The following is a 14,403-nucleotide window of genomic DNA, read 5'->3' as shown; positions in this document are numbered from 1 at the left end:
TTGGCAACTGCTGAAAACAAGCTGTTGTGCTAGCTAGAAAGGTAATTTGTTTTCCTATAATTAATTTTCAGTTGTCAGATTTCGTTCTGTGATCTTCCCCCAAAGACAGAAATTGAATGGCACATCTAAAACGCCTCCTATCCTGTTTGCCCAAAATGGGTACATGGGATACAACTTCCTAGGTTTCTAGAGGAATCTGCGATTCCATTTGCAAGATTCCAGAGGCCTTAATATGCAATTCAAAGGACAAAGCATTATTTTAATCTTGTTAGCAAACCGTGCTATAACAGCAGCACATCAAACCTGCACTTATATTAAGCAGCACTTGGTATCGATTTCCTGACAAGCTGCCCTACTGACAATTGATCTTTTTTCTTCTCTTTTTAATGCTAAGATCGTTCCTATGCAATTAGCTTAATTTCAAAATCTTTCTGGATGCGACTCTCCAAAAGTGTTAAACAGAAAACATTTTATAGGAATCGTGAAAATCGCTCTGAAGTATTTATTTTATATCTTACTCACATATTCCCAGAGAAACAGACTTCAGCCAGCCAGCCACAGCAGCATGTGCACGAAAACCCTCAGCGCATTACATCACAAAAGGGCCCAGCAAAAACCCTGCTTGTATTGTGCAATCCAGATGTCACATAATTGCAAATTAAAATGCTTTAATGCGAAAGAGAGAGCAAGAGAGAGAATATGTTTGTGAAAATTCAATTAATTTTGTTTTAACGGAAAGTGTTCTAGTTTTAATTATTCTATCAGGAAAAGACAACCGAGGCTTTAAATGGAGATGATTTTAGTATTTGTGATTTTAATTGTCTCGGTTTTAGCTTCAGTTTTGTCTTGTGATGTTTTTACATCAGCTGTTCTGAGCACTATGTGAACAGAAAGGTGGGTGAGATAATTCAAATAAAACCAAATACATTTGCTTATTTTTTTATACTAGTAAATATAGATCGGTATACTGAATTGTGCAGTAAAGTTGCATGTCAATTTATTACAACAATCCTCCTTAACAGACACTCAATTTATTTGAGTGTTGTCATACTATCATTTTAAGATCTAGTTCTATTAATTGCTTTTCTTTACGACGTTTCCCAGTTTTCACCAGATCTCAGAGAAATAATAGCAAACAAAATAATTAGAATTCAATAAGGGAGAATGCTGCGTTTGAACTTAGGATGCTGTATTTCTCGATGATGATTATGATAATTATTATTATTAGCAATTCTTGTTCCTAATTATTTAAAAGCCAGATTAGGGTTCTAGTAATACATTCCAAAAAAAATCCCCTACTTTATTGGAAAGTACGGCTGTGTACCTGATTCAGAATTAGTCTAGTGTACAATTTTTTTTTCAGATTTCAGTTATTCAGAACACAGGGTAAGTACTTTGCACCGTTTTTCTTCTTTTTTGATAGATGACTTGGTCTTGTATTTGTCGAAAGTTGAGCTCAGTAGTTCTTATCTTAGGTCTCATTTTTAATGTTATTAATTTTTCCGGAAAATTTCTGAAAAGTAAGTGGAAGGCTGAATTCCTTCTCCTCGGCAAAAATAAAAATAAGAGCACACAACCTTCCACGGATGGGATGCGTGTTGATCAGTTGCGGTGCTTTCTTTCAGGATACAAGCAGTCCCTTCGAGAGGCCGACCCAGATTTCGCTGTTCTTCAGGGATCGCAGTTTGGAAGGCTGTGCGAGATCAAAGGTAGACTTTCCTTCCAGCCGCTCTGCCTCTATTATGCTTCCAAAGAAAAGGGGCGCCGTTCAGTGGATTCATATTTCTGAGCCAACAGATTGTGCCCTCATTGCCATTTTGAAGGCTTATATACTAGCTAAACTGCGACGAGGCGTTTGGCTTTCATTTACCAGGTTACACGAACCCAGCTTATTATATCCTAATCAGACTTTCTTTATTTTTCCTTGTAGACGTTTCACTTCTCATCCAAGAAGCTTCTTCAGTTCTGACCGAATGGGGGAAGCTTCTTGGATGAGAAGTGAAACGTCTTTCAAGAAAAAATGAAGGAAGTCCAATTGCCTCTTGAAAAACAAAGCACCTTTGTAACAACCATGACCTGGATTCCTGGGAATTTCCATAGATACACATCATAATTCGGCAAGCCAGGGCTTTATGTAATGTATAAACTTAGTTAATGTCTGTCAATTCCTATGCAGAAATTACTGGCAGCCTCGAGTGCCCAAAAGCTCATTAAAGTGCTTTTCAATATCAATACCAGTTTTCTCAACTGTGCCAACTTTAAGACCTATTAAGAAGTCCTGATCTACACAAAGCATCGGATGTCATTACCACATAATGTGGTGCTGTGTGCTGTGCTATCCCACTCACTCACACGTAAAGGTGGTGTAGCAGGTTTATTAATATTCCCCAGCACTTCTCTTCACCAAAAACCCAGAACTGTCCCTAATTAAGTCCAGCCACAAGCAGGATACAGGTCCTCTGTGGATGGCAGGTGGGTATAATTGTTTTTGAAAGCTTTAAAGTTTTAAACTTAAGCTGAAAATTAAATATAGGCATCTAAGACATATGAGTGCTATTGTATGTCTTCTGGTTTGTTTATTGCGTTATTAAACATCACTAAATAAATAACTAGTCCATAGGTATGTGCATGTAAATCATGCATAATTTGCCCCTTAGTGGCTCTTGATAAATTAGCTCATATTTGTTTTAAGAAAGAATTCTGTTGAAAAACTGGTGATCGGGTTTCTTAGCAAGTTTCACAACTCTGCGGGAGATCAGTGGGTATCGAATACATTGCCTATTGATGTGAGGTTGTGTACTTTTGAGTAAAGTTTCCACGTGGCGCTGTTGGCCATTTAACATGGTGCTCAGTACAAACCCTAGTTTATCTTCACGGCACGCTTGAGAGGGAGACATGGGGTTTTCCCGGTAAGTATGATATGGAGGTTTTTATGAAAGAATGCAAAGAACTTCCACTTGGAACTCGGAAAAAAGCACGAAGGGAGGCGTGAGATTGTAATTGCAAAGGTGCTGTATTGTTGGAATCTGACCTATGAATCACTACCCAGCAAGCTTCCCAGGAAGGACTGGCTCAGGAATTCTGGGGGTTGGAAGCCCACACGTCATAAAAAGGCCATAGTTCCCCATCTCTGACCTGAAGAGATACAACGTAAAACTGGAAGAGTTCCTTCTTTGGGTCTTCCCCTTTCGCTCTTTTAACAGAAGAGCAAAAAATATTAATTTGTCAGTGGCCAAGATTGCTGGCTACCCAGAATGACACATTCTACATGATTCATGTATATTTCAGCATCATTATTATTTCATAAATGCCATTTGCACAAAAATCCTCAAAATTTATGGGAGCCTAAAATAATAACTTAATTGCCCGTATATATTATGAAGGCACTAATGTTGTTTTGTCCTCAGTGCAACTCTTCTATATTGTGGTGTTTATTTAGGGAGAGATTTGTTACCTCTGAAGGAGTTAGAAAGTTATAGGCAGCCTGCAACCACACGTGGCAAGCAGGCAGCTGCTCAGACTGGTTCGGACATGAGGTCTGATTCTCGGAAGAAGAGCATCCTAGAAAACATCCCAAAGGTGCTTTTTTTCAGGAGGCAAGTGGACTTCCTTGTTTTTCCTTTTAAAGACGTTTTGCTTCTCCTCCAAGAAGCTTCTTCAGCTCTGACTGGATGGTGGGGAATGGAAAAAAAGCACCTCTGGGACAACCATGATTTGGATGACTGAGAATCTCTACAGAATCCAAGAAGATACGTTTTGTGGGACCGTTCCATTAGTCAGCAGGGGATGATTGGGTTTGAATGGGAAACCTAGTGATTTTGGGAGTCTTCTTCAGTCCCCACAGCCGGCCAGAGGTATGTGGAGTGTGCTACTTCCCTCGCACCTTGCATTTCTCAAGCCTCTGCTCGATTTGAGGGGCCCAACTTGGCCATTTGCATCCATTGTATTTTTAATGGTATTAAGCTTTCTGTTCTTTCTGTTCTCATCTTGCTTTATTGTTTGCTGCCCGGGATCTATCTTTCTTTTTTTATTCATTTATCAAATATAGAAATCACCCATCTCCTTAACGGATAGGTGGCCTACAACTACTTTAAGACAATGAATAAATTTATCGACAAAATCTAAAGGCTCACCCCCCTGTCTGCATTATTTACTTTAGCTCCCCAACTCTGCTCTTGAGAAGTTCAGGCATGGGGACAAATATCTACAGAGAATTCTTCCCACATCTCAACAGTCTTGTGATCCGCCATTCATTTCCGTTGGACGTCCTGCTCACCTAGCTTTTAGAAAGCACCCAGCGAGCCCTCTGCTTTGCTTGCTCTTTCTTGATGTCACTCTTAAGATAGGGAGACTCATTTTGCACCTGTATGTTCCTTTTTTTCCCCCTTGTTTGGACAACACCATTGAGTTTTCTAAAGAAACCTTTCCTTTTTCCACTGCAAACTCATGGATTCATAGTGGTGGCTCCTTGGGCTTTGCTGGCTTCGCCTTTGGTCGCTTCCCAATTTCAGTAATCTCATCTTGAAAAGAGCAGATCTGTCTGAAAGGAAGTTTAGAAGGAGAGTCCTCAGCCCAGGGCCTTCATAACAATTATGCATATTTTCTCTCTCTCTCTCCCCCCTATTTTCTTGCCTACATTAAACAACAAACAAACCCACAATCGGAGCCAATCAACAGATTACAGATTACCCCTCTAATAAAACAGGATAGCAGGTTCCAGTATCGGAGGGGCTCCTACAAAGAAGAGAGTCAAACTATTTTCCAAAGCATCAGAAGGCAAGAAAAGAAGCAATGGATGGAAACTCATCCAGGAGAAAAGCAACCTGAAACGAAGGAGAAACTTGCGAGAGCAACTAATCAGCGGAAGAGCTTGACGCCAGAAATTGTGGGTTTTCACGGGAGGTTTTTAAGAAGAGACCGGACAGCCCTTTGTCTGAAATGGTACAGATTCTCCTACTGGAACGAGAAGACTTCCAAGGTCTCTTCCAACTCTGTTATTCTGTTATTAAAAGTCAGTACAAAAGAGAGCCCAAAACTTTTGCTGATCTTCTACCGTTCTTTATTCCTTTGATTTATCCTGATCTTGCAAAATACTTCATCTCATACAAGTAACTTAATTCACCTGCCCGCTTATTTTCTTATTATTGTGAAGCTTGGTCTCCGGGGCTGAGGTGCTTTGTCAGTGCATCTCCCCATCTGCTGAAGGTCTTGGAATACAAAGCGGATGCAGGCTGGCTGTGAATCACAAGCACAATGAGGCCGGAAAGAAAAAGCAAATGCAGTTTCAAGCTACATCGACAGAAGTACGATTTCCAAATCACAGGAAGTAATCATCCCATTACAGTCTGCTTTGATCCAAGCCTATTTTAAATACTCTCTCAAATTCTGATCACCGCATTTCAAGAAGGATTCTGAGTAAGCGCAGTGAGGGGTAGAAATAAGGGCCTGTGAAAAGAGGGAAGGAATTGAGAGTATTTTAAGATTAAGACGAGAAGGGAAATACTGTGTATTAGGATTCGCGGTGGCGTAGTGGTTAGAGTGCAGTACTGCAAGTTACTTCTGCTGCAGCCAACTACCTGCAGGCTCCAGGTTGACTAAGCCTTCCGTCCTTCCCAGGTGGGTAAAATGAGGACCCAGATTGTTGGGGGCAAAAGGCTGACTGTGTAAACTGCTTAGAGAGGGCTGTAAAAGCACTGTAAAGCGGTATATAAGTCTAAGGGCTGTTGCTATTCTTCCAACAAAAATGGAACTGGAGGGCTTTTGGGTTGCTTACCTCTGCAGTGCCACAAGCACAAAGCTCATTGCTTAGAAGTAGGTCTAAGAAGGCATTCTAACTGCTCCATAGTACGACCTTCTTTGGCGGGGGAAAACTACAAAGCAAGATTAATTTATTTTATGAGATGACTGTCTCTGCTGATTTCTAAGAGCTGGTAGCTGAGCTTTGTATAGTCCAGTGTTTCTCAACTTCAGCAACTTTTAAGATGGGAGGACTTCAACTCCCAGAATTCCCATTTAGAGTGCTGGCTGGGGAATTCTGGGAGTTGCGGTCCAGCCATCTTAAAAGTTGATGAAGTTGAGAAACACTTGATAGGGTCAAGCTACAAAGCCAGTCATTGAGCTGTGTTCCCTGAGGTTTTGCGCTGGTATTTTGCAGACTTCATTCTGAAAGCCAGTTGTTCCTCAAGTTGTATGCTTTTAGCAAGCAGGATGGAACCGAGGAGTAAAAGAAGGAACACCAAGTTAAAGTACCTACTTTCTCAGGTTATAGGATAATGGGAAACTGCAAGCAATGTTACCTTTTTGTCAACGATTATCAGTGTGTCTTGGTTTTTTTTCCCCTTTCTCCTGTTAAAGACGCAAATGTGGACGTCATCTATATTTGCCCCTTAGAAGTAAGTGAAGAATTGCTGCGGTACTACAATAAACTCCTGGGTTTGCAGCCAGCCGTTCGGTCTGGGAACCCCGAGGACATTGGTGACCTACAGGACAGGTTCAAAATCCTCACCCCTGAAGCCATCAACAGTTTTCCTGTGAGTTTGTATCTTCTAATTACTATAGCTGGGGGGAATGCCGTAAAATTAAATTGGAAATTTTATAACTTGCAACGCTCCGGTACCCATCAGTGAAATATTATTGCAAGTGTTAAGAGCTGCACAGATTAAGTGACTAGTTAAAAAGAGTGTTAGAAATAAAAGCCCAGTTGAGTTTTTTTCAGGCTGAAAGCTGAGCTCAGCTAAGGCCTTCACCGCTGATTTCTGCCCAATGCCTGGCCCCTTTTAAAATGGTGAACTTCAGAGGTTGACTGCATTACGGAAAGCAAATTGCACAAAACACTGCTCACATATCCCATGGCTGAAGTGTGCAGAGAGTCCCTATTTTCTAGTATATATTCTTTTATACAAACACACCCACAATTATATATGTGTGTGTTTTATGTGTGTGTGTATATACTGAGTGTGCATATGTATACACAAACACAGTATATATGTATGTGTGTGTGTGTGTGCATGTGTAGATAAAAATATTCTGTATTATATTTTCTATTATGTATTATCCTACCCTCAGGTACAAAGAGTTGCACTTGATAGTAGGACAAGAAGCAGTGGATGGAAACTCGTTAAAGAAAGAGCCAACCTGGAACTTAAAGAGAAATTTCCTGACAGTGAAAACAATTAATCAGTAGAAAGCAGTGGTGGTATTCTACTGGTCTGGCCCAGTTGGGAGTGCCACCCAGGGGTGGGATTCTACCAGTTCGCACCTATTCACTAGAACCGGTTGTTAACCTTCTAAGCAGTTCGGAGAACCGGTTGTTAGAAGAAATGACTGGGCTAATCCTGTAAGGAAGGCAGGAAGGAAACATTCTGGTGTTGCTTACAGAAACTGCCTCTCCGTTGACCCTTTTTACATTCTTGGCAGGACTAGACTTCCTGTCTCAGGAACTTCTCTGGAGTTTTTTCCCCTCCTTTGCTGGTACTTTGCTTGTGTGGAGTCACCATTCAAAGCTACAATGGCACTGAAAAAAGTGACTTATGACCATTTTTCACACTTACAACTGTTGCAGCATCCCCTCAGTCATGAGAGGTCAGGCGAGGAGATGCGTGCCTCGATGTGAGTAATGTTGAATTGGCCACACCCAGCCAATAACATGACCACCAAGCCATGTCCACCCAGTCACATGACCACCAAGCCACGCCCACCAACTAAGCCACACCCACAGAACCGGCTGTTAAAAAATTTGAATCCCACCCCTGGTGCCACCAAAGCAGTTTTCTCGGCCACTCTTATTTAGCGTATGATGAGAACGTGCCAGAAGAGGAGTAAACATATATACACAATCCACGTAATTATAGGTAAAAATTCTATGGGAGTATCGCAATGGCCTCAAAACCGGATGTCCAGTTCAGCTGTCCGGACCTCTGGCATTGCTTGAGATGGATGGATTTGATTGGCCCGGCCTGTCAGTCCCCATCTCACGGGGTGGATGTTGTTGGAAAAATAGAAGGGAAGAGTATTAGACATGTTTGCTCCCTTGATCTATTTATAAAAATAAGTAAGGTGAGATTTAAAAAAAGAAATAAAAAAATAATATACCCTCCCTAAAGGACGGGTTCTCTTGTCCCGTAGATTTTTTTGATCTCGCTGCAATGCAAGTCCCATCAACTCTGTTGAAGTTGGTGATCTTGTCCGTATCCCAAGGGTTGCTTATTTATTTCTGTGCATGAAATATAAAACCTTTTCACAGCAAGAAGATTTCTGGGTCATTATTAGAACTATAAAATTACGATGCCTTTCTCTCCGAGAACTCTGTTTGGGTTGTACTATCACAACAGGCATATCTGCCAGCTCTTAAATTTTGTGCTGTTACAAGCTTGTTTGTATGGTTTAGCCGATTCATTGTTTTATAACGGACATTGTTAAATACGTGGCTTGGTGCCACTTTCCAGAAGCTGTGATACGAGCCCCTTTTTGGCCAGAAGAGCATTGTGGCTCAGAACATCTGGATTGCTGAATACAGTTTGTTAGTTTTGTGTTTCCCGTTTCTGTTGTGGATTATGTAAGCCAGTGGTGGCTAACCTTTTTGGGCTCCTGTGGCAAAAAAAATGTGCGTGTGCTTGCATGCTCGCGTGCCAGCACCCAGAACGCAATGTGCATGCCATGTGCGTACAATCCCCATCCACCCACCCTCGCTGCCCCCTTACCTGCACTGCACCTCACAGCTGATTTTCGGCTGGTTTGAGGCCTTTTTCGGCCTCCCAAAGGCTTGAGGAAGGCTTCTGCAGGCTTCGCAGGCCAAAAACTAGCCCAGTTTTGTCACTTCCTGTTTTTCCGAAAATACCAAAAGTGACGAAACGGGGCTAGTTTTCCGCCTGCAAAGCCTGCAGAAGCCTTCCTCGGGAGGCTGAAAAAGGCCTCAAACCCTCTGAAAATCAGCTGTGAGGCGCACGCATGCCCAGTGAGGTAAGTTTGCCTGCAGCTCGCGTACCGGCACAAATGGCTCTGTGAGCCGCCTGTGACACGCGTGCCCTAGGTTCACCGTCACGGATGTAACCAGTAAGTTTAGTACTGACCATCAGAAATGAAAATAAACATCGGCCAGTATGCACGTGTGCGTGGGACATAATGAGTCCATTTTCAGGAACTTGGATGAGCAGACGATGAATTCTTTATCAAAGAAAGCTAAACCCTGGGATTAAAGTTAGAACCACAAATGGGATGAGAAACGGGCATTAATAGTCATGTACAGATAGTCCTCAAGTTACAACAGTTCATTTAGTGATTGTGCCGTTACAACAGCACTGAAAAAAGTGACTTATGATCGTTTTTTACACTTATGATTGCTGCAACATCCCCTTGGTCACATGATCAAAACTTATATGCTTGTGTTCTGACCCAACCGGGTTCCCAAAGAGCAAACACAGACAAAGGTAGCAGCCCTCACTTTTTAAGGTTTAATCACAAATTCTGTTCCTTTACAGATCAAAGGCTGCTTTCCACTAATTAGCTCTGACAAGAAAGAGCCCTGCCCAGGTGTTTGTCAATGCTGCCCAAAACCCAGAGATAAGGGCTAATTTACAAGATTCTCCAAATACAAACTAAGATGTCCACCAGTTGAGCTTCAGAGCTTCTTTGCTTTCTGCAGAGAACACTTTTTCAAACCTGGCTTTTATCCTCTTGAGGGAGGGGCCATTACCTTGCAGCCTTACTCCTGAGTCACCTGTGCTGCCGTAACTGTTCTTTCCTCCAAGCAATCCTTCGTGCACGTGCACGTGTATCTTTGAGAAAACGTTGGGGCTCTGGAGTTTTTGGATTCCATGCAGACATTGAGATTTTAGCATGTGATGGACCTAAACTTTTTCTAATCTAGAACTATAATCAAAGGGGGCGGATTTATAGTGGCTTTACGTGCAACGCAGAGCCATGCAATTCAATACAATACACGCAAGTCTCCAGAAGAATATGCCCTACATATTACCAGTTGGTTAGGTAATATTCTGTCTTACCTGTTTATGCTGCTGCCAGATCCCTGCACAGGTTATGCTTTGATCCATTTCTATGCCTTTTTTCGTTTATTCCTCCCCTATTTTAGGCACACTTTATAGCAGGCCATTTTACAGATTATAAAGACAAAATAGGCATACTACTGAGAGTATCATTAAGAGAGGGTTTCAGGCAGTCACAGATCCCCGATGAACATTCCAGCACAATTTATGTTTGCAAACAACCCGTTGTCTCTCACATACAGTCCTCTGTGTTGTGGAGATGCACTGAAAATAGAATTTGTGACACATTCCAAACTTTTTGTCTTCCAATTGTTTAAACAAACCTTTTTGACCTGAATGAGGCTTGCAGAAAGGGTGTGTAGCTAATGACACTTATCTATCCTGTGGAAAAGAATATGTTTTTTTTTTGTAAATGAAACCATTCGCTGAAAGAGCCATTTAAAATACTGATCTTGCTAGGCTGAATGTATTTCACCTCGGCTGGCTTGGTGTGCATTCTTCATTTTTATTTTTTTATTTTTTTGGTATTGATTTTTTTCCCCCTGACGTGGTAGAATCAAATGTGTTGAGATGTTATCCCTGTTATCCGAGGGCTGCAAGCTTCTCTTCCAAGTGACAGAAGGAGAATTCCGCATGGATCAAATAAATACAGATGTGTAGTAATTAGTTTTATTCCCAGCGAGCCCATTTCCGACACACTAAAGATGTGAGTGATTATGGAACCTCACCCCAACAGCTTTTATCAATTTAAACTGCTACGCTACAGGATAGGTCATAACCCAGCCTGCTATTAATAATGTATTTATTGCACTCAACATTATAAATTAGCTGGGTGGAAGGAAGAGAAAAGCACACTTCTTAACAAGACTAATGTCTTCCTCCTCCAGAATCGCCCCATGTCCCTGGCTACCTTCTTGAAATACAGCCCCAGGACCCTGAAAAGGGTCAAAAACCTGGTCCAGGGCAAGGAAGCCTATATCGTGGGTGGCCTTCTGAATCAAGATGACCTGGAAGTGGCCGATGTGCTGGACCTGCCCATTCTCGGCTCTGATCCGGAAGTGGCTCATCTCTACAGCACCAAGTCCGGAAACAAAAGAGTCTTTGATGCTGCAGGTGTTCCGGTACCTCCTGGGCAGTACGACATCTATAACAGGCAGCAGGTAAGACTGGCCACAGATTGGGCAGATGAGGAAATCTGAGCTGAGACTATTCGGACGCGCTATTTATTTTCCTTCCATTCTTATTTGGATAGACCTCAACTTCTGGTACCAGAGGACTCGAGGTCCTTGATTGACTCAGGCCCGGAACTCAGTTCCTGAATGGTCTGTAAGGGAGAGTTATGGTATTTAATGCTTTTTTAATGGAAAAAAAATTATGTTTGGGCACCAACCACAAGCATCTTTCCACTAAGAGAGCCCACTTGGTTCCACACGAAGTACAGAGGTAAAAATGCCACTTGACTGCAGCTCTGGAGATAGTTTGCCTCCTTCTGGTGATGGGCATTCTTGATTGGCTGCACTCACCATGGCCATGGTTTTATGAGAGGGCCAACAAAACCTCCAACTGAAGGCTCCATTTTGAGATCTTAAAACAGCGTTCCTCAATATTGGCAGCTTTAAGACGGGTGGACTTCGACTCCCAGAATTCCCCAGGCAGCCATACTAGCTGGAGATTTCTGGGAGTTGAAGTCCATCCATCTCTCACAGTTGAGAAACACTGCATTATACTAATAATCCTCAGCAGCAGCAGAAGTGTTTGCTTGGAAATAAGTGCCGTTGAAGTTAATGATATAACTTTTTCCCCTCCCAGACCCTTTTCCCCTTGCTGGTTTTCTGCGCCCACCCCATCGCCAATCGGTTTTAAAAGATACGGTTTTGCAGCCGCCGCCTTCTCCCAGAGGAAGGACCTTGAGAATTCCTCTTGGGTGAGGCAGGCTTCTTTCCAGGGGGGAAGGGGGGGGCTGCTGGGGATTTGCAGGGGTTCAGCTGAGCCCCTAGCTAAGATTCAGTGCAGTTCAGAGAACCCCCCCCCAATTCCACTCCTGGCTGGCCCTGCCCATCCGGCCCCTCCCCTCCCAGGTGTCCCCCACATGGCCCGTTTTGGATGCAGGTAAAGGCCGGGCGCACATGGAGCCTCGGGGAGGGTGAAAAACGGGCCATTTGCGCCCTCCTGGCAGCTCAAGGAAAGCCTCTGGAGCCTGGGGGGAAATGCCCCCCCCCTCCGCTGTGGTGCAGGAGGCCGACTAGGCCACGCCCACAATGACCACACCCACCCAGCAACCGGGCAGAGAACCCTTTGCTAAAAAAATGTTGAAGCCCACCCCTGCTTCTTTCCCATCAGTTTCACTTTTCACCCAAGCATTCGCCCTTCCTTCTATCCTCCCCCCGCCCCCCACCAATGCTCCATGGCAGCCTGGCATTGAACAACTGCAAAGTGCAGGCGTGAGGTGGAAGCGCTGACGGTGCCCTATGGACCACATTAAAAATGAAGGGTCTTCTACAGCATGGAACAGAACTGCTAAAGAATTACAAGCGAGCAAAACATCAGTGTGGTGTCACTGGTGGTTCTCTGAGCATGGTGGTTTTCTGGTGCAAATGTTTCATTACCAAACTAGGTAACATCATCAGTGCTGACAGAAAACCACCAAACTCGGAGAGCGCCGATTCAACCCTGAGCTACACGTGTTTTTTTTTAATATATTGATCTAAAAGTAGTGTGTCATCAAATGACTTATTGCAGTTGAATCATATGGAGCCGGGGTCTCCAACCTTGGCAACTTTAAGACTTGAGGACTTCAACTGCTAGAGTTGGCTGAGGAACTCTGGGAGTTGAAGCCCACAAGTCTTAAAGTTGCCAAGGTTGGAGACCCCTGATATAGAGCTGATGTATTCCTGAGCCCAGCACTCAGCACATCTGTGTCCCAGGTAAGTTTCCAGCTTCTGCTGATGTCATGCAAGAAACATTGGCTCCTAAGGTTATAGCAGTTACGCATGGAAAAGATGGGTGTCTCTGGAGGACAGAAGATCTGGTATATACAGCTCCATGCATATTGCTTCCATTTGGGCCAGATCCTACCTGGGAGAGAGAGAGCCAAACTGGAGACTCTCCTGCAGACATCCAGGTTCGACGTCCAGATGCTTTCTGGGAAGCCTGTATCATTAGAAGATCATTGGGCCCTTCTCCAGGGTGAGCTTTCCAGAATGAAAACACCTGAATAGGTCTCCTTCCTGCCTCCAAGCATTGCTTTTTAATGCATGGTCCTTGTTTTCAAAGATTGGAGCCTTCTGGAGCACCAAAAGCAATCATGAACAATTCGGTTAATACTTATTTATCAGATTAACTTTTCCAGTTTTCAATTTTTAGAAAAATCCTCTACCTGCTTGGGTTCTAGGAAAACCTAAAGATATTAAGAGGTTGAGGTAATTGTCTGTAAAAAGTCCCAAAAATCCATTCCTTGGCTATATTGGAGCTGTTTTAGAAGGCTGCTGTGTACCTGAGAAAATAGCTACACTGGCGGCTGATTATTTTATGAGGTCAGATATCCTCAGCTGATCTTTGAGTTTCCAGGGCATTATCCCTATAATGAGCATAGGGATTTTTGCAGGTTTAAGGACTATAGCCTTACCTACCAAACATCCTGAGAGCTCCCCAAGAAAACAAATCTTTGATTTATAAGGATGTTAGTGTAAGAATGAGGATTTTCTGGGAAGCAGAAAACCAACCTTCCTTCCTTCCTTCTTTCCTTCCTTCCTACCTTCCTACCTTCCCTCCCTTTTCCTTCCTTCCTCGCTCCCTCCCTTTTCCTTCCTTCCTTCCTTCCATCCATCCATCCATCCCTTCCTCAAATCAATAAATAAAGATTGCCATTCAATAAATAAAGTTTCCCAAAATTCAGCCATTTTGCTAGTAAATCTGGTGTCTCTATCTGGGGGTGCTGTGTGTGAAATTGGGGACCACAAGCCTCACATTAGATTAAAAGTAGATGATACAGGCAGGTCAACTTATAGCATGAATTAATCAGTTATATAAAAATAATATACTATAGTGTCATGTGTCCAATGTGCTGACCACAGTGTTGTTTTCATTGTTATGAACTGTACCCTGAAATTCTACTTTCGCATCTATTTGTCTCATGTTATTTTTATTTCCCGCTGTAAGCTCCTTATGAAATATTGACGGGAGGTGTTAAATAATCAAAGGAAGGTGACAATAATTTAAGGCACAGTTCAATTTTCACTTAAAGATAGCTCATAATTCTTTCCATTGGTGCAATGTTTACAATTTTATTGATCCATTTCATTTCTGTAGGGGTCGTCAAGAGAAAACCCATTTATTGGACTTTCAGAAAGAGCAAATAATGAGGCACGGAGCAAATAAATAATAATTCTATGTGGATTGTTCA

The 14,403-nt window shown here is 42.7% G+C and overlaps 1 protein-coding gene and 1 long non-coding RNA gene across 6 annotated transcripts in view; one reads left to right on the top strand and one right to left on the bottom strand.

Annotated features, from left to right (window-relative positions):
* LOC148124709 (uncharacterized) overlaps positions 1-14,403 on the bottom strand; it is a 529,533-nt gene that overhangs the window by 340,094 nt on the left and 175,036 nt on the right. The window lies entirely within an intron of this gene.
* Positions 1-14,403, top strand: part of IQCH (IQ motif containing H) — a 90,138-nt gene that overhangs the window by 31,441 nt on the left and 44,294 nt on the right. For all 5 annotated transcript variants that reach the window (XM_087941843.1, XM_087941845.1, XM_087941844.1 and 2 more), the window contains exons 11-13: positions 1,626-1,709; positions 6,355-6,530; positions 10,889-11,161. In XM_087941843.1, the coding sequence (XP_087797969.1) occupies positions 1,626-1,709; positions 6,355-6,530; positions 10,889-11,161 (533 nt within the window). The remainder of the gene's footprint in view (positions 1-1,625; positions 1,710-6,354; positions 6,531-10,888; positions 11,162-14,403) is intronic.

This window comes from Pseudonaja textilis, chromosome 13, assembly GCF_049901715.1.
Source record: "Pseudonaja textilis isolate UNSWEBS1 chromosome 13, rPseTex1.2, whole genome shotgun sequence".
In the NCBI taxonomy this organism is placed as follows: domain Eukaryota; kingdom Metazoa; phylum Chordata; class Lepidosauria; order Squamata; family Elapidae; genus Pseudonaja; species Pseudonaja textilis.
The sequence above is the reverse complement of the archived record's forward strand: the minus strand, read 5'-3'. Positions and strand labels throughout refer to the sequence as shown.